Source organism: Gopherus evgoodei, chromosome 8 (assembly GCF_007399415.2).
Source record: "Gopherus evgoodei ecotype Sinaloan lineage chromosome 8, rGopEvg1_v1.p, whole genome shotgun sequence".
Lineage (NCBI taxonomy): Eukaryota > Metazoa > Chordata > Testudines > Testudinidae > Gopherus > Gopherus evgoodei.
Window position 1 is genome coordinate 12,682,864 of NC_044329.1, and position 24,245 is coordinate 12,707,108.

The window sequence follows — 24,245 nt, forward strand, 5'->3', positions numbered from 1 at the left end:
CCAGTGGACATGGGCTGGCTGGAGGTGGCGGGGGGAGGGGGCTGGAGGTAGGATCTGGCTGCAGGCTGGGCAAGGGGTGTGGGGTGGGCTGGCTGGCTTCAGGCAGGGCCACAGAGGGAGTGCGGCATGGGTTGGCAGAGCTGGAGACAAAGGAGTGCGGGACTGGCTGGCTTCAGGCAGCGGGGTGCTGCAGGGGTTAGCTGGAGACAAGGAAGGGGATGCAGGGCTGGCTGGAGATGGGTTGGTGCAGGGCTGGAGGCAAGGCAGGGGGTGCGGGGCTGGCTGGAGACGGGCTGGCAGCGGGTGCAGGGCTGGCTGCAGACAGGAACTGGTGTAGGCAGGGCAAGAGGTGCGGGGCTGGTGCAGGCAGGGGGTGCAGCAGGGGTTGGCTGCGGGCAGCTGGTGCAGGTACAGGGGGTCCAGCCCATCCTGTATGGTGAGTGCCCCCTCCTCCTGCCTCCCCCACCAGGGTAGCAGCAGCAGCCTGGGGCTCAGGGGCTATTTAAAGGGCCTGGGGCTCCCCTGCTTCCACTCCTCCAGCCCTGTAAATAGCTGCGGGAGCCCTGGGGAAGTGGTGGGGCTCCGGGGGCTATTTAAAGGACCAGGGCAGCAGAGGCAGCTGGAGAAACCCCCCTACTACTCCAGGGCTCTGGGGGCTATTTAAAGAGCCCGGGGCTCCCCTGCTTCTACCGCCCCAGCCCTGTAAATAGCCGAGGGAGCCCTGGGGAGCGGTGTGGCTTCAGCAGCTATTTAAAGGACCGGGGCGGCAGAGGCAGCTGGAGCCCCGGCCCTTTAAATAGCCGTCGGAGCCCCCCACTACCCCAGGGCTCTGGGGGTATTTAAAGGGCCCGGGGATCCTCTTCTATCGCCCCTGCCCTTTAAATAGCCACGGAAACCCTGGGGAAGTGGTGGGGCTCCGGTGGCTATTTAAAGGGCCAGGGCAGTAGAAGTGACGGGAACCCCGGACTTTTTAAATAGCCCCCAGAGCCTCACAGCCCTACTACAGGGCTCCAGCAGTGGTGCTCTGGTGGCAATTTAAAGGGCCTGGGACTCCAGCCCCTGCTGGGAGCCCCAGGCCTTTTAAATTGCCCCCTGGGGAATCTGGGCCACCCCAGTACAGCGCACTAGCTTTTGCTGGTACACCGTACTGGGGCTTGGGCATGGGGTCCTCTTAGGGGGAGGCTGATTCAGGGGAATTGGTTGAATTGGCCTAAAGCCGGCCCTGGCGGCTGAGATTTAAAGGGCTCTGGGCTCCCTGCAGCTGCCAGCAGCCCAGAGCCCTATGAATCCCGGCCGCGGCTGGGATTTAGAGAGCTCTGAGCTCCCTGCAGCTGCTGGCAGCCCAGAGCCCTATGAATCCTGGCCGCGGCTGAGATTTAAAGGGCTCAGGACTCCCCGCCACTGCGGGCAGCCCAGAGCCTTTTGAATCCCAGCCATGGCTGAGATTTAAAGGGCTCTGGTCTCCCCGCCGCTGCGGGCAGCCCAGAGCCTTTTGAATCCCGGCTGTGGCTGGATTTAAAGGGCTCTGGGCTCCCCACTGCTGCGGGCAGCCCAGAGCCTTTTGAATCCCGCCGCGGGCCGCACAGTGAGCCTCCGTATGTTGTGCAGGCCTGATTTAGGTTGCTCAAAGTCGTCTTGTTCATTTTTTGGCTTATCTTTACATTTTTTAGACTTGTATAGTTATATGACTATTATCACACTAACTTTGCCTCTATATTGTTCATGGTTCCATTGTTTGTTCCTTTCCTTTTAATGACAGTTAAATACAAGAATTGTTTTAAATGTACTGTTATTTAAGAAGTTTCTAGATATTGACTATTACATCAGTCCTGCAGTTGACCACTTGATTGAACTGGGAATGCACATTTGAGAAAGGGCCTGATCCTGCCGTCCTGTCTGACTATTATTGTTGTTACTGGGATAAATTTCACACGTAGAACCAAATATTTAAAATGTACAATGGAGTTATTGCTGTCTGTAGGAGTAATTCACCTTGCTAATGTTGTATGCAAATTATAGTTTAAGAAAACTAAAAACCAGTGTATGCACAAAATAATTTTTAACATTTTCTCTTTCTATAAAGAAATAAAAATCAGACTGGAAGATGGAGATGTATGAGACCCTTGGCAAAGTGGGAGAGGGGAGTTATGGAACAGTAGTGAAGTGCAAACACAAGGAAACAGGACAGATAGTAGCCATTAAGATATTCTATGAGAAACCAGAAAAATCTGTCAACAAAATTGCTATGAGAGAAATAAAGTTTCTAAAGGTTTGCTTCTTTGCTTTAGTCATTTGTAAATCAAAAGGGAAAGTGCTTAGAAATAAATTTTGCATCATTATTGGCGTATACCTGGGCTATTACACATAAAATATACCAAGAAAAAGCGTGTTGACTAGCCTTTTTAAAAAATAAAGTGAAGATAAAAAGTAAAGTGAAGATAAAACTTGTGGCTATGATTTTAAAAGAAACTTGGTAAGTTAAGCACTCCGTATTTATGAACATATTAACCTTGTCTCTCTAATATTTAAAACAGTAGAGAGCACGGATGTGAATTTTGATGGGCTTTTAATTTGCCACAATTTTGCAGACCATTAATCTGCTGTGTAGTCCTATAGACTTCTGAACTGGCACAAAAGTCTACTGATGTCAGCTTTTGATGCAGTTGACAGGGATAAATTTGTAATTTCTTTACCCCTTGTCCCCCAAAATTGTGTCTCAATCTATTGCGATACATGGCAGCTTTGCTGAAGGTTCTCAGCTGTAAGAGAAATATAAAACACATTAACCTCTTTCTACCAGTCAACATATGACATTAAAACATTCCCCATTTTTAATATTGGGTTGGGAGTCACAGAGTCCCATGCTTGAGTCTGTCATCGATTTACCATTTGACTTCAGATAACTCATGTGCATTCTCTTTGGGACTAGATCCTCAGCTGCATCAGGAAACTGGGTAGGAAGAGCAAAAGTGGCTGCAAAGCCAGGTTTTGTGACTTTCCAATCTAAACTCCAGATTTGCAGCTTTGAGTGGTGCCTGGATCCAGCAGCCCAGGGGAAGCCACTTTGGGAGCTGCATATCACCAGAATACAGCAGTGCCAAGACACCACCTTCCCCAGGCCCTTTCTCCAGTACATTTCCTACAGCCTACATCATCACCACAGGGGTGTGATGTAGTCATCATCCCAGTTCTGTGCCACCTAGGAACAGAGGAGGAATCTCTGGCTATTCCTTCCCAGAGATTCCCCAGCATCATTTTGTGGCAGTGAAAGGGTTTCCTACTCCCATAGCTACCCCCGACCGCAGTACATTCATGTGAGGTTAAAGCAGTGCATGTGGAGGATCCTGCAAGAAAGTTAATGCAGACATAATGTATTACGTTTTCTTGTTAAACACGTTAGAGATGGTTCGGGGCAGATTCCTGTTTGACCTGGCTTGCCCTTTTCTTCTCAGCCAACCTAGTGTTTGCAAATTCAAAGCCTAAGATTTAAATTCATGTTTTATAGTTGAACGACTGGGTCATAAAGTCTGACTCTCAGCACCAACCCTACTCATTGCCCTCACAGGACATTTATTTTTTAATTTGATCCTTATCAATTTTTAATTAAGACTTGGCGAATTACAAAAAACCAGATTCTATGCTAAGGGCTTGATTCTCCAACTTGTATAGAAATCAAAGGGAATAAAGGCTCTATCTCTAAATCTATACGAATTTCCATGTGCCTTAGTAGTATTAATCTGAATGGATGCCTCTATAACTGAGAATGTAACCCAAAATTATTCAAAATGGTTATAATTAAAAAACTGAGACACATCATCTTTGTAGTCCATTAATAAATACCTTAATAAAACTTTAAAAATACTAAAACTAGAATATAAATCGAAATAAAATATGGAGTTTCATGTGAAATAGTGCACTTTTTTAACAATACCAGTTTGACATGAGGCTTTGCATCTTTAAATGATCAATGCAAATAAAGTGCGTGTACAAGAGTTTTTCTCACTTTCTCTCAGTCAACCATTTCAGTTATGTTATTCCTGGCTTACCCTCCCTGTAACTGACAGCAGTTTTTGGTTCACCATCAGTGAGCTCTGACAAAGGGGGGGAAAGTTCTAGCTTTTGTACCACGGAAGAAGCTGATTTTCTGGGGACTTGAAAGTCTGTACAGCATGGATTTTTTTTATTTTTATTAGGTCCAGTGGTATCACAAAGTTTTAGCAACTTACTAGAGTATGTTAGCAAAAACAACAAGGAGTCCTTATGGCACCTTAGAGACTAACAAATTTATTTGGGCATGAGCTTTCATGAGTTAAAACCCACTTCATCAGATGCATGGAGTGAAAAATACAGTAAGCAGTATAAATATTACAGCACATGAAAAGATGGGAGTTGCCTTACCAAGTGCGGGGTCAGATTCAGCTTCATTTTGGCAAAATAGCTGAATAGCAATGGTTTAAATATTGGGGGAAGGCTGGAGTAGAGGGAATAAGAATGTCTGAATATTTACAAAATGATATGAATCTTTCATGTCTACCCTTGCAAGTATGTCTTGGTCAAGGAGAAAAAACTATCCTAATAGAAATAAATACCAAAAAGCTACAGTAGAATGTTTTATTTCCTCTTGCCAACAGCAATTTCATCATGAAAACCTGGTCAACCTGATCGAAGTATTTAGACAGAAAAAAAAAATTCATTTGGTGTTTGAATTTATTGATCATACAGTTTTAGATGAGCTACAACATTACTGTCACGGACTGGATAATAAAAGACTTAGAAGATATCTCTTCCAGATCCTTCGAGCAATTGAGTATCTCCATAGCAACAATGTAAGTACTTTGTAGAAGCTAAGGCTAAAACAAAGTGGTGTTATGTTTTCCATTTTCTGATTTTACATAGTGTTTCATCTCCCAGAATTTGAAAATGTTAATTTCATATTAAAATGTTATAGTTTCATAATAATAGCCTAAATGCCTCCAACTGAATTTTGATTTTTAGAACTGAAACACGTGTGCAGTAAAAGATGAAATATGTTAAAGGGTTAGCCATTAAAGGGTTAGATACTGTTATTCTCAGGGATGGGCTGTGTCGACACTTTTTGGATCCAGATCTAAACTTTGGTTCTGAGATGTTTGGAGCATGGGTTATGGTTCTTGTCCATTTCTGATTATTATAGCTTTCTTATTAACCTACTGCACCATTGTATCCCCCAGTTTCAGATTTTCAGGGCAGTTTGCTTACAGTACATAGCTCTTCACCCCCAGCTCTCTCTGTCTTTTTGCAGTTTATTCCCTTGTCTCCAGGATGCCTATTTCTTCTGTTTCTTTATTTTGAGTGGTGCACTGTTACTTCTCTTTCTCTCCTCACCCCATACAAATTAGGCTGTTGCTGTGTGTAGCAGTAGCAGCCTATGGTCTTCAACCTCTGCAGACAATTTTGAGAATTTTGGACACTGTACTGCTTATTGTAATCCTAAAGTGGCAAAATTTATGTGTTTGTTTCAGTCCATGCTCTTTGAAAGTTATCTTTTTTGCAGAATCCCTTTTATTATTAAGGTAGATTCGACTTTCTTTCTTTTGTCCAGGTCATACATCGTGATATCAAACCTGAGAATATCTTAGTATCACAGACGGGAATTACTAAACTATGTGATTTTGGTTTTGCTCGGACATTAGCTGCCCCTGGTGATGTTTATACAGATTATGTAGCCACACGATGGTACAGGGCTCCAGAACTGGTATTAAAAGACACCACATATGGGAAGTATGTATTTTTATTTACATCTTTATTATTAAACTGGCATGGGGCAGCATTGTTAGAACTTACACTTTTTAGAGCAATATAGTACTGTTGACAAAAAGCTAGAAATTAATTTGCTTGTAGGTGAAACAATTTTCTTTAAAAATAATGTTAAACCAACAAAAGGATTTAAAATCACTTTGACAAATCAAATTGCTAGTGCCTGGGCATAGCAGGGGAACGTTTGATGCGCTCTGTCACATATTTTAAAGAGTGGCTCTTGTTTTGCTAGAGGAAAGTAAAATAATAACAAAATTCATTCCCAGTACCCAACAAAATGTTCACATATATGGGGTCACATACATGCATTTCAGGCTTGATCTTGAGCCAGTTGAAGTCAATGGCAAAGCTTTTACTGACTTCAGTGGTACACAGTCTACCATTAAATAGAATACTCTAATTTTATAGACCATGGAGATTCTCAATATTTGTTATATAGTTCCTATATAGATGTTAATCCTTGAAGTGTTACAACACCAAAAACATCATAATCTTTAATCAGATTGGGGTATTGTCTGAGTCTCAAAAAGAGGATTAAGAGAAATGTCATGAAACAAGAAACAAAAATATCTGGCAATTTCATATGAACGTGCTAATTAAAGTTCTGCTGTTAAGTATGACTTTTGGAGAATGATCTGCCAATTCACTCATAATATATGCTAATGCTATTACACACGTTTAAGGACTGTCCTAGTAGATAGCTGTTTTGTAGCTATATTAATTATAAATCTTAATATACAGTTCCACAATCTAAAAGAATTTCACAGCTAAATGCTGCAATATTATTTTGTAATTAATTGTGAAGATATTTTAAAGTGTGATTAATTATGTTTTATCCTTTTATATTGTCAAATATTCTGTTATTTTAGAGATTTTTTAAATTTTTCTTTTAAAATATCAGCTCTCTTTAAATATGTTTTATCTTAGCATCAGCATTATTGTTGAGCACTTTGTTCATTTCCTGATCTTAGACCTGTGGACATCTGGGCTTTAGGTTGTATGATCATTGAGATGGCCACTGGAAATCCTTATCTACCCAGCAGCTCTGACCTAGACCTACTCCATAAAATTGTGACAAAAGTAGGTAAGTATTGCTGATGTGTAATGCAAACAATATTTAAGAAAAACATTGACATGTTTTATCAGTTGGATTGCTGTGCTATAGAATCATAGAAATGTAGAGTGGAAGGGACCTTGAGAAGTCATCAACTCCAGCCCCCTGCACTGAGACAGGAACAAGTAAACCTCTCAGACCATCCCTGACAAGTGTTTTTACAGCCTGTTCTTAAAAACCTCCAGTGATCGGATTTCCACAACCTCCCTTGGAATCCTATTCCGGATCTTAACTACCCTTATAATTAGAAAGTTTTCCTTAATATCTAACCCAAATCTCCCTTGCTGCAGATTAAGCACATTACTTGGCTTACTTTCAGTGGACATGGATTACAATTGATCCCTGGCTTCTTTATAAGAGCCTTTAACATGTTTGAAGACTGTTTTCAGTTCCCTCCTCTGTATTCTTTTCTCAGGATTAAACATGCCCACTTTTTAAAAACCCATCCTCACAAGTCAGGTTTTCTAAACCTTTTATAATTTTTTTGCTCTCCTCTGGACTCTCTCCAATTTGTCCAGATATTTCTTAAAGTGTGGCACCCAGAAATGGACACTGTACTTCAGTTGAGGCCTCAGCAGTGCCAAGTAGAGCAGGACAGTTACCTCCCAGGTGTCTTACATACAACACTTCTGTTAATACACCACAAAATGATATTAATCTTTTTAGCAACTGCATCACATTAGTGATTCATATTGAAATTGTGATCCACTGTAACTCCCAGATCCTTTCCGGCAGTACTACCACTTAGCCAGTTATTCCCCATTTTGTAGTTGTGTATTTGATTTTTCCTTCTTAAGTGAAATACTTTGCACTTATTTTTATTGAATTTCATCTTGTTGAATTCGCACCAATTCTCTAATTTTTCAAGGTTGTTTTGAATTCTAACCCTGTCCTCCAAAGTGCTTGCCACGCCTTCCAACTTGGTGTCATCTACAAATGTTATAAGCATACTCTCTACTACATTATCCAAATCATTAATGAAAATACTGAATAGTACTGGACCCAGGACTGGCTCCTGCAGGACCCCACTGGATACACCCACCCAGTTGGAAAGCGAACCATTCATAACTACTCTTTGAGTACAGTATCAGAGGGTAGGTGTGCTAGTCTGGATCTGTAAAATGGACAAAGAGTCCTGAGGCACCTTATAGACTAACAGAAGTATTGGAGCATAAGCTTTTGTGGGTGAATATCCATGACGTCTGACGAAGTGGGTATTCGCCCACGAAAGCTTATGCTCCAATACTTCTGTTAGTCTATAAGGTGCCACAGGACTCTTTTTGCTCTTTGAGTACAGTATTTTTTTCTTTTGCACTGAGCTTCCGACTTGCAGCAACGTAAATCCTGTTTATTTTATCCTCCTAACAATATGAAACTGTAGGAAGGAGAATTCTAATTGTAAAGATGAGTGAAGATCATTTTATAGTCAATATCCTTATATATGCTGCTGTAGTAGTTTGTTCTGATGACATGAACTGCAAAGATGGGGGTAAAGCCTCATCGTCTGCTGGGTTATACATATATAATCTACTTCGTGCATCAAACTGCAAATATAATCTATAGTGCAGAACAAGTCTTTACTGGAGGGTTCTGCTTTATATGTAGTTTTCCTCTTTGGAAGGGGAAGTGTAGAGCGAAATCTAGCAATCTAACGTTGCTGAATATTTTTCAGCTTTATTTTGAAGCCTAAAGGCATTTTTGCTGAGAGATTTTTAATTCATCGTAGCCATCCTCATGAATAATAGAATAAGAGTACTGTGTATATACTTAATTATATGTATTTGATTTATTGGCTGCTTACAGTGAATTTTGAAAACTATATTTTCTTTCAGGGAATTTGACACCTCATCTTCAGAGTATTTTTATAAGGAGTCCAGTTTTTTCAGGGGTGGTCCTTCCGGAAGTCCAGCACCCTAAAAATGCAAGGAAAAAGTATCCCAAGCTTTGTGCATTACTGGCAGATATTGTTCATGTATGTTAGAAGAGGTCTGAGTATCATGCTTGCTGATGATTATTATTTGTAGCTCTGCCTAATGTATAATATCATGTGGTGACCAGGGTCCCAGTGGGGCCCAGCTGAGGTTACCCAGTTAGGGTGAACTGGAAAGGATGGGGCAGACAAAGCCCAAAGCTGGTGGATAATTCAATAGTTACATTTACAAGCCAACACTTAAACAGCTTCTGTTATACCTTACTGGTTACTCAGAAGTCCAAGCAACACAGTTCCCTTGAAGTAACCCTGCCTCAGGCCTCCATCCAGGTACCCAAGTCAAATATGATGAAGATTTCTGAAAATCTTATTTTATCATATAAAAGAAAAGGTTCTACCAATCCCAAAGGATTGGCCACATTACCTCCCAGATTACTGAATATTCCACATCTTACCCAAATACATGCTTATAGCCAGTTCTTATTAACTAAACTAAAATTTATTAAAAAAGAAGAGAGAGAGAGTATGGTTAAAAGATCAGTATACCTATAGACATGAGTTCAGTTCCTGAGGTTCAGATACATAGCAGAGATGATGAGCTTTGTAGTGGCAAAGAGTTCTTTCAGAAATAGTTCATAGGTTATAGTCCCATGTTTATATTTCAAGGTGGTCCAGTCAGAACTGAGATTGGATCTCAGTCGTTATGGCATAGGCATCCCCTGCATGAAACCTCAAGCAGATCTGAGATAAACAGGATGAGGACCGAATGATCTTTTATACAGTTTTCTAGCCTCCATTTGACCATACAGTCCTGGATAAACAATAGGCTTTTGCTGTAACCTTCTGCTTTCTAAACATCACCAGTAATTCGTTACACACATTAACTAAGGACAATTATTCATTAGGTAGTCTATCACAAACTTCAAGAGACATATAGACAATGACATTACTTCACCAAGATTCACCTAAATCAGGGGTCTCACACTCAATTTACCTTAGGGCCAGTGCCAGTCCTCAAAATCTATCAGTGGGCCAATAATGTCACTGAAGATGGTGTTCAGAAAATAAAACCTTTTATATTGCATTTTTTATTTCAAATTTCTTAGAAATAATAAAACTGTCATACGACTTTAGACAATTCTTCGCCTGCCAGAGAGATTTTAGTGCTGGCCAGACACCTGGCAACGCTTCAGTTCTGTCAATTTGTTGATGTTTGGCCTCAGTGACTGAACAGTTGAAACCTTCTGGGTTGCAGCAAGGTGTGCATCAGGTAGTTGTGTTCAGTATTTTGACTTGTTGATATTCATTGTGGGAAAAAAGTGACACTGCCTCCATGGCTGATTCTGCCTGGCAACTAATGATTCTGCCTCCATGGCTGACTCTGCCCGGTGACTAGTGATAGTATCTCTGTCCCTCTTCCCCAGCCAATGGGAGCTATGGGGAGGGGGCGGTGCCTGCTGCAGACATGTGGCCTGTATGCCTCTGTCCTCCAGGGGCCGCAGTGGGGAGGTTGTTGGGCTGCAGATGGCCCGTGGGCCGGGACTTTGAGACCCCTGATCTAAATGTTAATATTCCCTTTTGATCTCTGAATTAGCAGCTATAGGAACAGACAGGAACTGTCTGTTTACATGGGTAGCATCTAAGATACACACAATTAGTATCACTTCTAACAATATAGGTTTGCATTTCAAAGTTTTAGCCTATTAGCCATGGAATGGCCCTAACTACCAGCTTTGGGTTAGTTAGTCTGCAAGCTGTTTAAACCTTTCTGTCCATGAGTTATATTTTGTATAAGATTTATTGCAATTAAATAGCAGTGGTAGCAGTAACGATTTGCATCGTTATATTTTAATTAGACAATGTCACACATGTACAAGCCAAAGTTCCTCTAGCAAACCCTTAACGACCCAGTCCATCCACATTGGTCTGTTTAGAGCTGGCATTGAAAGTCAATGGGACTTATGCTCCTAAGTCATTTAGGTGATTTTTGAAAATTCTACCCAATGCTATACATCTATGTACTGTTTAATTACTATATTCATTACTGTACAATTACAGAGAGTAATAGTGGAAAAAATGAATGCATTTTGTTGGAATACAGCAGTTCTTTCTTTATACTGATGATTTCAAGAAAATGAAGAATCTCTTTCATTCAGTGAAAGGACCATAAGCCAAGTTTTCTTTAAGTGGATGAATTATAGCACTCACAAAATAAATGATTACACAGACTAAAGTGGTCATAGTGTTGCAGGATTATTCCATTCTTCTCTGCCTAGTTCTGTTGCATTGTACACATCCCTCACAATTTCAGTAGGAAATCTATTGTGAGAAGAAATTGCGAATAGTGCTACTTGTGTGGTTTGTGATACTGATATATTTTCCGAAGGGAATAGGTTGTGACCACCAAGCTCATTTCATCTGTGATCAAAGGCAGCATTGAACACAAGCCTCAGGGGAGGGAGTATAGTTTATATATTGCATTACTTCGGCTCAGCAAAGCTTTTTTATTTTCAAGTTTAATCTACAAAACTTAAGCGAGCAAACAAGTGAATTTTTAGTGGATTTCTTTTAGTTCTCTGTGTGTCTTTACAGAGGCAGGATATAAGAATATTGTTGAACAGACCCATCTCAGAACTACTCATCCTTATAATTTAGTTAGTTGGGGATGCAGGATATTCTCCATTAGTTAGGACCCATTTTCTAAGTTGGTCACTCCAAAAAATGGAGTTACAGATGTGAGACATAAAAAGGCTGTGGTAATAGAAATATTGACAGAAGGATCTCTGACAACGATGTGAACTGTTTGGTGACTTGTCTACTGGGTACAAATGTGTTAAATCTCCCAAGACATCTAGAGACAACATCTAGTAAATGGTGAGGATTGTGGTCATGGTAGAGACATTTAGATTACTAGGAGAAAGATCTAGATTGATGGCCTTATGGTAGTTTTTTCTGAAATGCTTCCCACTCCGTGCTTGGGCAGCAAGACAGAAGAAGATTCAGACTCTCAGTGCATAGATGAAAATAAGGTGTAAAGGAGAGGGATTTACATTTACTGGGCACCTAGGACCTCTGAGGAAGGAGGAACCTATATAGAAATGATGGGCTTCACCATAACCAAAGTGCAGGCAAAGGAAGCTACTACACTTTTGGTATATTATTTAAATGAGGACCTGGGAGAAAACTAACAGGTGCTGAGGAGAACTCTGATTGGACAAAGACATCTGGAAGACATGGATGTCAGTAATACAAAGATAACTCTACATCCCGTAAAAGATAGGACATAAATTATAGATAGAGTAGAGGAAGGTCCACGTTGAGGACTAGTTTGGTAAATTCCAGAATAGCAACAAGCTGTCAGAATAAGCAGTTAAATGAACATAGGCACACAACCAAAAATAAAAATGGAGGGGTCAGGTGCTTGGCCACTTAGTCTTCTTGATAGTGCAAAAGTGGGAAAGCTGCACTAAAGAGAAAGCAGAGGAGCCTCTGGAGGGAGAGAATCCTGGTTGGCGTCAAGTTGCCAGAACCTGCCTCTATGTCACTCCCTTATCCAGCCCTCTATGTAGAGAGCAGGAGGAATATGCTGTGGAAATCCTTAGACAGTAGAGCAGTCCATAGGGGACCATTCCAGCCAGTATAACTTAGAGTAGCCCTCGGGCTAGCCTGAAGATCAGGAGGGCATAATGATGGCTTAGAGCCATCTTCCAACCAACAACACTGAACAGAGTTTGGCTACAGCTAAGATCTGTTCCTAAAGATATCTGTACCAACATAAAAAGCTTAACAGTGAAAATAAATAAACTAGATTGTGTAGCAATAGAAGAAGATCTGGACATAATAGGCGTTACTGAAACACGGTTCAGTGACAAAAAAATCAGTGAAATGTTATACAAGGCTTTCAGCTGTACAAGAAGGACAGATTAGAGTGCAGAAGCAGTGAGTAGTGTTATAACTGAAAGATGCTTTAGACTCTATAAAGAGATATAATACACAAGATTGCTTACATTATGCGGTATGTGATTAAAAAATTCCTTCTAAAATAACCTCTCATATTTTACAGGCTTGTTTACAAATGGATCCCACTGATAGGATCTCATCTACAGATCTGCTGCAGCATGACTATTTTACTAGAGATGGATTTATTGAAAAGTAAGTATTTTGTTGGCCAGTAAAACATAAAAAGCCCTAGTTTCAGATTATTATAATTTATATGATTTTTGTAAGAACTACAGTAAATAAGGAAGTACATGGTACACAAATATACAAGGGTAATAATTTAGAACAAGTGTATTTTTGTGAAGCTATAGGCACATTCAATGACTGACTGTTTTATCCCTAGGATCTAAAAGAATTCACCATCATGATAAAAGTTGTGCTTCATTAAGTACTTGTGCCAACTCTGCCCACTTGGTGGGTCTAGGGTAGTTGAGGACATAATTACAGCTGTTCTGCCTGCCAACAGTAAACCAGAGATGGGAATAAGAATATGGCAGTGTCCCCAAAATTGAACATGAGGTTTTTAGGAAATCTGTTCTATAAGATAAACTGAGAAATCTTAGCTATTATGTCCTCAAAAAAGGCTTTAATACAGAGGTGATTTCACAAATTCTGATCATGTTCCTACCACACCGGGCTGGATCCTCAGATATTGTAAGTCATCATGATTGTGTTGACTTTAATGGTACTATGATGACATACACCAGCTGGAGGATCCAGCCTTTGTCTTCATAAAGGTATCTCTGCTAATTTTGTATAGGTCACAGAAAGTGAATTTTAACCCCTGTCTGACATATAATTGAATATTCCTGAGCCTTTATGTAACATGAAACAAGGGACATTTTACTTCTTTGTAACTTTTATTTGCTTATTTGTACAGTTGATATTTTATAAAAGTAAAAATAGCAAATTAATGGAAGAAATCCTGTTATGCAAAGCACTGATATAATTACAGAAAATTAGAAAATACTGTCAAGAACAGAAATAGTAATGTATGAAGCTACACATCTAACTAGAAAAACAGTACTGTATAATTATACGCGGGGGTGGTAGCGCTGTCTATTATTAAGGTTGCCCAACACTTCTCATTATAAGACCCGGTTTTCAGTTGCTTATGACGTTGCCAAACTTTAACTGCTTGGGCTGCAATTTTACATGCCAGGTGTCTGCCACTGGCTGAATTTTTCTCAAAAATTTCAGCAAAAATGGTTCAGTTGTTTTTGAGACTGAAGCAAGGGAAAATATGTTGTTTTGCCTGTGTCAAAAAAAATCCTGGCAACTTTTTTCTTTGAGCAGCACTGTCACACCCATGCTTTGAGAGCAGGGACTTGAAATTTGTCTCAGGAATATGCTTTTTGCTATTGCAGTGAAAATCCATCCAAGTCTGAGCAAGTTATAAGCCTTTGCAAAATGGCAGTTTGTGCGTGCTTAAGACTTCTTTGATTTTAGTAGCTAAACTCTCCAAAAATTCCATCCTCACTGAGCATACTTCGTCCACTCAGAGCTCCTAGTGCTGACCAGACTCTGCAGACTCAGAGCTACAGAGTCCCTAAGCATGTTCCTTCCTGCCCAAAGCTCAGAGGCAAAACTGGGCTTTCCCTGTAATGGCTCCCATCTGCTCTGGGCTGAGGTGGGGCCAGGCACTGATACTGAGAGCAGGGAGACTCTCTCTTCCCTGCCTTCAGTGACCACTGGTCTCCTTACTGGCACCTAGGCAGCATGGAGGAGGAAGCCATCTGAGTCAAATGCAGTGGGGACAGACAGAAGCTGGACTGTGGGGTGGGAAAAGAGTAAAAAGGGGCAAGGAGTCTGGTGAGACTAGGACTGGAGGAGGAGGGAGAGAACTGGACTGGGTGGTCAAGCAAACTGGGACTGGTAATTGTGGGGAAGGGAATGCTGGGACTGGGAGAGAGGAAAGGCAGGAGCTGGGGAGGAAGGTCTGGGACTAGAACCTGGAACAGGGCGGAGTGGGAGGCTGGACAAGGAGATTAGGACTGGATGTGCAGATGGGGAGAATGAGGAGTGGCAAGGGGAGTTTGGAACTCAGAAAGCAATCCGAGAAGGGGAAAGTAGGACTAGGATGAGAAACCTATGGAAAAATAGTATGTGATCATGTTATTAAAGACTGTATCATAAAACATATGCACCAGGGGTCTGAATTAAGGTTGCCTTAATTCTGGCATTTCCTAACCTTTTAGAACTTGACTTTGCAATCTTAAAAATGTTCATATAAATTTTTGTGTGTGTAATAAATATGTGTAACACAATTGACTTAATATTGCTGTTGAAATCTTAATTTTTGCATTTCCTTATTTATTGAATGTAATTGTGCTAAAATTATTTAAATAGGTGTTGCATTTAATTTTCTAGGTTTTTTTTTTTTAACTAAGCAGGAGTGAAAAAAGTGATTGGCTGTGCTTAACAATGTTAGCATTTAAATGGTCATAATTAGATATCTTATAATTTTTTAGGAGTAGAAACAAAATCATTATACCCTTGGAAGGGGAAATTACCATCTTCCTATTGAGACTCTTACTTTTAGCCCTAGCTAATTGCAAGATATTAGAGCTTAAAACTGTGACACTTTCATCTACAGAAAAGCTGTTTTAGGCCACATTTAGACTTTTTGGGCTCTCTTTTGCCCTTGTATGTTGAACTCATGGTATCTAAGGCATCTGAATTCATAGGTGGATGAATACCAAAAATATTTCCAGTCATGTTTTAAAAACTCTCTAAAGCATTTTGGAAAGTACGTTTTCTCTAACTCATGCAGAAGACATGATGGTGTGGGTAGAATAAAGGTTTTATCAACATTCTTTTGGGACAGCCTGTATAGTTCACTCTTATTTTCATCATTCATCAGTAACGCAGCCATTCCTAAAACTTTACGTTATCCACACTCCTTTTATTACACCACCCTGGCCTGTTTTAGATAGTTAGCCAGTTATACCTATAGGGCCTGGGCTGGTGCCCACTGAAGTTGATCAGATTTCTTCCATTGACTTCAGTAAGGCAACGTCTACACTATAGGCCTAAGCTTTTGGGCACACACAAGTTTCTGAGGTTATGAACTAGGGGTGCTATTCCCAGTTTGCATACACATTCTCTCACTAGCTCTCATTGAGCTAATGTGCTAAAAATAGTAGCATAAGCAGGGTAGCCTGGGCAGCGGCAAGAGTCGGCCTGGGCTAGCCACCCCGAGTGTGTACCCACAGGTTCTGGGTGGGTTTGTACTCGAGGTGGCTAGTCCGTGCTGCTACTTCCACTGTCCATGTTACTGCAGTTTTTAGCATGCTAACTCAATGAGAGCTAGTGCGCCTACGTGTACACAAGCAGCGGATCACACCCCCTTCTTCCAAGTGTAGATGTAGCTTCAGTGTTGAATTAGTCGTACAGAGAACAATAGAAAATGCACAAAGAGGTTCATAGCTTATAGGTCACCCTTTCTATGAGGGGAGGGGCATAATGGGTGTGCCACTTTGTAACCTCAGAAACCCAGGAGTTTGCCCAAAATCTCAAATTGCACACACAAGTGCCCACTAATTTGTGGTATTACCTGTTTTGCATGCATATACATGGGTTTTTTTTTTTCATTGCAAAAATGTACAGATTTTTCCTGAAACACACCCCATCAGTGAAGCAGGCAGAATGTCTACGCCTAACACACTACAGCAGCACAACTGTGCCGTTGCAGCTGCACTGCTGTACCGCTTCACTGGATGTGTCTACGCTTAAGACACTACAGCTATCTACACTGGGGGTTAGGTCACCTTAACTATGTCACCCAGGGGTATATTTTTCACACCCTTGAGTGACATAGTGAAGCCTACTTCATTTTTTAGTGTAGACAAGGCCAGAGTACACACTATCTATGCTACAGGGAGGGCTTCTCTTGTCACTGTACCTTATCCACCTCCCCGCGAAGCAGTAGCTAGATCAATGGAAGAATTCGTCCATTAGCCTAGTACTGTCTACACTATGAGTTAGATTGGTATAGCTATGTCTCTCAGGGATGTGGATTTTTCACATCCTTGATGGATGTAACCTATACAGATGTAAGTTTCTAGTGTAGACCAGCCCTAAATGTTTGGTTCTTAAGAGCAGTTGTGTACAGTAATTTAAATGTTTTAGATTCTCTGTGTTGTAGTTTTGAGGAGAACTAGTGTCAGTCACCTTTCTCAAAGCTGATTTCTAGTGGCCAGAAGAAAACAAAACAAAACATCAAATTGAATGAATAGTTTGGAATAACACTATACTTTTCAGTTTGGAAGTATAACTAACTGCTAATTGTACAGTGGATGTAAATTAGACCTGATGCAAAACAATAGTGTGGGAATTAGATCAGTGTGAAATTTCCTTTTGCAGGATTAATTATGTTGGTGTCAAGTATTTATAAAAAAAAGAACTAAAGCATCTATTAAAAATGTTGCAAAAATGGCTAGATATATGTTGAATCAGTCAGACCTCAAATGGATTTTGTTAATGTGCGATGCCAAGAAGTTTTCTTGAACTTTAGAACACCAATAAGTAGATTGGTATATAATTTGTCAACACTAAAATTGAACTCTCTAAACATGAATAAATTTTGCCTTTTGAAAAAGACTTTATAAGGAACATAATGTATTTATTAGCAAACATTTTTTTAGAACGTTTGTCTAAAGAGCCAAAATCAAATTTGTTAAAGATATGTCCTTCATAGACATGCTTTATAATTTTGCCAGATAGAGTTGCATCATGCATAGATCTGCTCATGAGCTATTTGGCAGGTAAATTTGCTAATTAATGGGTTAGGTTAAGTAGTGACCATGAAATGTTAAGAGAAAAACTGTATGTATGAAAATAAAAAGAACATTTCACTTTATCAGATTCTTACCAGAATTGAAGGCAAAATTATTACAAGAAGCAAAGTTAAATTCTCTCTCAAAACTCAGAGAGAATAATAAAGAGATTGAACTAATAAAAGATGAAAAGAGAACTATTCATATTAATGCCTCTCAGAATGGTCCAGTGGTTGGGAAGGTGAGAATTATTTTTCTTAAAATACTTATTGCTGTATTAAATTGTCATCTTAAACCGTATACCTACAATATAGAGGTACCTAGATCCTCAGAGTTACAAACACCTTGGGAATGGAGGCTGTTCATAACTCTGAAATGTTTGTCTGAACAAAATGTTATGGTTGTTCTTTCAACCACTGAATGTTGACTTAATACAGCTTTGAAAATTTACTGTGTAGAAGAAAAATGCTGCTTTCCCTCCTTTTTTTAGTAGTTTACATTTAACACAGTACTGCACTGTATTTGCCTTTTTTTTTGTCTCGTCTCTGCTGCTGTGTGATTGCATACTTCTGGTTCTAAATGAGGTATGTGGTTGACTGGTCAGTTTGTAACTCTGGTGTTCATAACTCTGAGGTTCTACTGTAATGGATTGGACTGTGTCTCTGAAGTCAGTGTAGTTATAGTAGGAATGAATTTGGTCTGTTACATTTAGAGAGACGAATATTATCAAAATGAAACAAAATATCTTATATTCGTATATATTCATTAGGACCCTGACTCAGCAGTCAATCTTGATTCAGCAAGACTTAGGGGACATGCTTAAATACTTTGCTGAACTGGAGTCTACATGTCTGTAGTTAGAGTAAATCTCATGAAAAGATGATGAAAGAAGTAAGGGTCCTATGTGACTTCATTTAGATACCTTTCTAATCTACCTGCTAGCTACCTGTATATATAACACTTTATATTGCCATTTCTATATTACAGATGTTTTGAGACAACAGTACCAAGGATTCTTCCAGTTTTAAAGTGGTCCTCAAACTAGAGAGCAAGGAACCTTTCCTGGTGATTTGCAAATTATTATTCATATTATGGTAGCACCAAAAATGTGCTAGGCACTTTCCAAAGACAGATGAAAACACATACCTTGCCTTTAAAGGAAAGTTTGAGACCACTTTATTAGTTGAGGAATCCATAATATTAGTGTTACTCAGAAACATCAATAAGATACAACTAGCAGCACTGGTACTGGAACAATTTGAGAACCAAGCAGTGAGGGGCTGAGAGGAGAGATGATCAATGAGAGTCTATTTTTGTTATGAAGTGGTCCCCATGACAAAAAGATCGGAGAATCACAGTATTCCAGAGACAACTAGTACTATATTAAAAGAACACAATCAATCTAAAATCCAGTCAATTTCAAAACATGAATTAAAAGTACTTTTAAGTACTAAGTCTAAATTCACTGGCAAATTTTGTGGTTTTGTAATCACACTTCCCTATTTGTAAAAATGTTTTTTCTATTCTCTGTTGCTGTTTGAATGACTGACACAAACTAAATAAGAGATTGATTGGTTATAAAAAGTGGAATTGACTGTACACCAAGTACTGTCAAATGATAAAAATAAGCAAGAAATAATAATTATTTTTTCTCTAATTGCTTTTAGTTACAGTAAGTAATTTTGGGTGTTACTCGAAGTATGATTTTTATGTTACTGCATGTCCCTTTAAAACATGGCTATAGCTTTTTCTTCCCCTAGTTACATTTTGCAGGTATGGGTAGGTCCTTTAATTCCGGACTCCATTTAGAGTATTAGAAAAATATATTCAAATCAGCAGTCTAACTTTAGTTCACATTTTGTTTTTCTCAGGCCACATCCTATTTCCTTGATGAAGACACATATTAAGGTTATTCTGCTGATGACATCCTGACCAGAAGCTAGTTGGCTACTATGTTAGGATACTGCAGCAGGTAAGTGATATTTTCCCCTCTCCTTCCCTTCTCTAGGTCTAGCGAGGGTAGACAGAAAGCAAGACCACAGTGCTAGGGCTCAGTTTGTGGGTGGGAAGCCAAGAATAGAAGTGAGTCCTCAGTGGGAAGGGAGCCTCTGACAGTACAGATGGGTGCTTCTGCTTACACACACACTCTCTCTCTCTCTCTTTCTGCTGAGTAGCTCCTGCTCTGTTCTTTCCTCTGTTGGCAGCATGCTTCCGTCACCAGCTGATCTACCACCTGCAAGAAACAAATCTGGGGAATAGATTAGCTGGTGAGTGGAGCAGGCTACTGCTGGTCCAGGGAAGGGAGACCTAGGAAGGAGCTGGCTTCTGGCAGTAGACCCAGAACATTTCAGGGATAAAGGCTCTTCCCCAACACTATGTATAGAAGTGGTTGTTTGGCCTGTCAGCAGCTTCCTTTTCTACATATGCTTGGTTCATTTGTCCCACCACCCTCCAGTTAACCCTATGACTGTAGTCCTCCTAATAAGACATAGAGCAAGAGTCAAACCAAGGGAAATATGAGGTAAAACATAGTCCTAGTAGCTTGCTAGACCTTCATTTAAGAGATGGGGGAAATGTCACTTACCTGTTATTGCAATGTCCCAGTATAGTTATTGGTACCCTATCTGCTCTGGCCAGTCACCATCAACAGAGTAACTTCAGCCCCTGAGCAGACAGGGCTGGGAAAAAGAAAATAAGATCTCACATTAAACTACTGACTTGAAACTTATTTGTTGTTGTTATTAATTTTAAGCTGTAGCTAGAGTTTTGTTCTGATATGTGGCTGCTAGGTTAAATAGTCCTTTCATTAACACTTCTGTTTTTAAAAGTTTTCAAGTTATCAAATGGCAAAGGAGTTTGCCTGAAACGAACTTGGTGTTAGAAATGCAGTTTATATTTTCCTCTACTGGGACAGCAATATAATAGTTTATTGTTATTTATTTTAAAATGATCTTGCTACCTTGGTACATTTAACGTCATCGTTTGATGTCTGAATTTGAAAAACCAAATTTACAAGTTCTAAAAATTGATCTTTGATGGTCTGAAAAGAGCATTAGGACTTCCAAAGCATAAACAATGGTAGGGTCTAGTCCTGCGGGGCAATAAGCACTCTCCACTCTCACTGAACTCAATGGGAATTGAAAGAAACTAAACACCTCACATGATCAGGACCTAGCAGACTAAATTAGGTGACATTTTATGTTTCACAGTGTATGTATATTTTGATGTAGTATCTGTTCCAGGATATTGAAAAGGACAAAAAATCAAAGGACTTAAAAGTAAAAGGTACAAAAGTGAAAGGAGGGAAACCAGAGATTCCAGAAATAAAAAAGATTGAACAAGAAGATGCAGTTAATCAGTGGGCTCCTTCCTCACAGAATCCTCCCAGTTTTCCTCAAGAGAGTAAACCTACAATCACTGATATAACGACCACTGTAGCAGCTAGCAACGATCCCAGCAGTGTGAAGGAAGATCCTCCACTAATAGCAGTTGGTACAACAATGCCACCTATCAATCCAAATTGTGGGAACCTTACTGCTGCAAATTTCAATTCACCCTTCCCACACTCCAATACAAGGTTAGAGCCTATTGCTTATGTAATGAGGTTCTGTTCGAATAGACAGTTGCTCTTTATTTAATAAAAGTATCTTTTGAAATTAATTACCACATTTATGTATCTAGTGATGGTTCGGTTAAATGAATAATTCTTTCATTTGGTTAATATGCTGTATAACTAGGGCTAGCTAAAGGCCAGCTGTGGCTGTGACATTTCACAGTGCAGCCCACATGGCTGCTTCATCTTAAATACAGAGATGGAGCTCACAGAGATTACTTGTCCTATCATGGATTGAGCCAGGTCCGGTCTTGGGTCAAAGATAGGACAAACCGAGATCAGTCATTTCTACAGTCCACGCCTCTATTAAAATAAGAGCAAATCCTCTTTCAGAAGAAGAGGGTTCCTGTAATCTGCTTTTTTCCCCCCAAATAAGATGTAATCTTTCAGCTTTTGACAAGTTGGCAAAGTGGCCCTCTGGCTGGAGGGTGAGCACTGTAAAAGTAGCTGCAGCATGGTGGTGGGCATCGGTGAATATTATGGGAGATGGAGATAGATGCATGGTCAGAGGAAAGTTCTCAAGGCAGGAACTCCTGCATATGAATCCTTGCCCTGACAGTAATTCCCTCTATGACCTTAGATCAGTGACCTTAGCTTTTCTTTTGTCTGTTTCCCTTCTGTAAATTGGGATAATATTTCCTATCACTCTTACAAGAGTGTTATAAAAATTAATTAGTTAATATTGTTAAAATAATTAGAACATGAAATGTACTGTTTAAATGCTAAGTATTACTATTAAGTGGCGGCCTCCAAAGCTGTGTTGAGATGTGTCTGTTCTCAGATGCCAGACACCAGCCCCACCAACAAAGCTAGTTTAGAATACATTTGTGAATGTGCATGTTTGTTTACATAATGAGAGCATACCACACTTAACTGATAATTAATGTTGCATATTATAGTTGTATTTCTTTGTCATAGGCTACCTGAAAAAGCAAAGAAAAGGAGAAGCCCTTGGCAGTCAGTGGGACAAATAGGTCCAAACAACAGACAGGATGATGGGACTCTGGCTCAAGTATGTTTACAAAACTGGTAATTTAAAATTAAACCCTTTCTTCTCTCTTCCATAATATTCTGTATTTCATGCTACTGTCTTATTTGTTTATACTTTTCCTGTTGACACATAATAAGACTTCTATGTTGTGAAACTCTTATTTTAGGACAGGTCTAGTGGTTTCTGGAGACTCCCAGCTGGTGGTGATGGGCAGGGGTTGAGGGTGGAGGAGCAGCTCCAGAAACTAGAGTAAAAGAAATTCAGACTCTGCATGAAATGCTGGACCTATTAATGGATGTTTCACCATTGACTTCAGTGGATCCAGGATTTTTCCCTATATTCCTGAGAGAGTTTTACACTTTCATGTACATCTCTCTCACTAGTGTTGGGTTTTCTCCATGATAATCCTTGATCAATTACCATAATCATATCTGCATCCTGAGAACCCCCCTTTTTGACATTAACAAATACACTAATTTCCCTGCAGAGCTCTCTTCCTGTCTTTTATTGTGAAAACCCTGGTGGGGCCAAAGAATAACACACATTTTTCTTTTGGTATGTCTCAGGTCAACTGACCATTCCCACTTGCAAGGAGGTATGACAAAGTAATTGTATGCTTCTGTTCTTCATTTTTAAATTGGTAAGGTGGCGAACAATACATGGTGATGTAAGTGCCTATGTCCCTGAATACCGCCACCTGCAGAGGAGCCAGAGCTACTTTATGATAGACTTTTTTTGAAAGATAAAAATTCTAAATGTTCTTCTATCCCATAATGATGATACATAACTAGTAACGATACATAGTTAGCTTCCTCTAGCATGTGAAGACCTTGGCTTTTGGAACACTATTGAAGTTTGAATTTTTAATATATTTTACTTCGTTTAGTTGGTGGTAACCTCTTGAAACATGCCAAGAAAGATATAGCCATACTCATGTCACATACAGTTTTAAATATATTGTGATTTTCTGTTTAGACTCAAGCAGAAAAAGTCACACTGTATGAACGAGCTGCTCAGATTGATCAAATGGCCAATATGAACCGAAAGAAACGCAGTATTTCAAAATCTGAGAAGAAAGATATCCATTTCCCAGAACTACCAATAACAGCACAACAAAAGGAGCTGAAAGGAATAGAAGGTATGAAATTGTAATTGGTTTTGCAAATCTGCATCAAGTGCCAGTTGAAGAGAAGGGTTAATCTAAGATTTAAAAACCAGCATGTGATTTTTGGTGGAAGGTGCTGAGAAAAAAAATGCATCAAATTGGAAAAATCACTGCTGTACACACATCCGAGTCTTTGGACTGGACAAGAGTCCTCATTTGCAAATTGAAATTAGCACCATCTTTTAAAGAGTTCATTTATTTTTAACATATTAAACAAACTTTAAAAATATAGTTTGGAATTTTTTGTCAGCTTGTTTTATTTGTATTTCCACATATGTGAACTGCCAGACAAATGAGCTTCAATCAGGATTTCCAGGGAAACAAAGATATCTTCCATTGTTGTATGCAGTTATGTTGTAGCTGGTCCCAGGTTATTAGAGAGACAAGCTCAGTGAGGTAATACCTTTTATTAGACCAGCTTCTGTTGGTGACAGAGACATGCTTTCGAGCTTACACAGAGCTCTTCTTTAGAACAAGAGTTCTGTGGAAGCTCAAAAGCTTGTCTTTATCACCAACAGAAGCTGGTCCAAGAAAAGATATTACTTCACCTACCTTGTCTCTCTATAGAAAACAATGACATCTAGAGACTAGTTCAAGTAACAGCAGCCGTGTAGCCAAATGGACAGCCTTAGTAGCATATCTGTAACTTGGTTCTGATAATTAAAATGATCAGTCTGAATGTAAATGGGAACTGTATCTCATATTCCAGGGTTTCTCAAACAGGGGTCACTGTTTGTGTAGGGAAAGCCAGTGGCGGGCCGGGCCGGTGTGTTTACCTGCCCCGTCTGCAGGTCTGGCTGATCGCGGCTCTCACTGGCCGCAGATCGCTGCTCAGGGCCAATGGGAGCTGCTGGAAGTG

The 24,245-nt window shown here is 39.9% G+C and overlaps 1 protein-coding gene across 5 annotated transcripts in view; it reads left to right on the forward strand.

Moving 5' to 3' along the window:
• LOC115656635 (serine/threonine-protein phosphatase 2A catalytic subunit alpha isoform) overlaps nt 1–24,245 on the forward strand; it is an 80,379-nt gene that overhangs the window by 2,500 nt on the left and 53,634 nt on the right. For 4 of the 5 annotated variants that reach the window (XM_030573638.1, XM_030573641.1, XM_030573640.1 and 1 more), the window contains 10 exons: nt 2,084–2,269; nt 4,632–4,826; nt 5,582–5,760; nt 6,768–6,880; nt 8,743–8,882; nt 12,904–12,992; nt 17,705–17,858; nt 20,860–21,194; nt 22,149–22,242; nt 23,197–23,359. In XM_030573638.1, the coding sequence (XP_030429498.1) occupies nt 2,105–2,269; nt 4,632–4,826; nt 5,582–5,760; nt 6,768–6,880; nt 8,743–8,882; nt 12,904–12,992; nt 17,705–17,858; nt 20,860–21,194; nt 22,149–22,242; nt 23,197–23,359 (1,627 nt within the window). In that variant the 5' untranslated portion in view covers nt 2,084–2,104. Of the gene's footprint in view, nt 1–2,083; nt 2,270–4,631; nt 4,827–5,581; nt 5,761–6,767; nt 6,881–8,742; nt 8,883–12,903; nt 12,993–17,704; nt 17,859–20,859; nt 21,195–22,148; nt 22,243–23,196; nt 23,360–24,245 lie in introns of those variants that run through there. The other variant, XM_030573643.1, reaches the window with a different exon arrangement.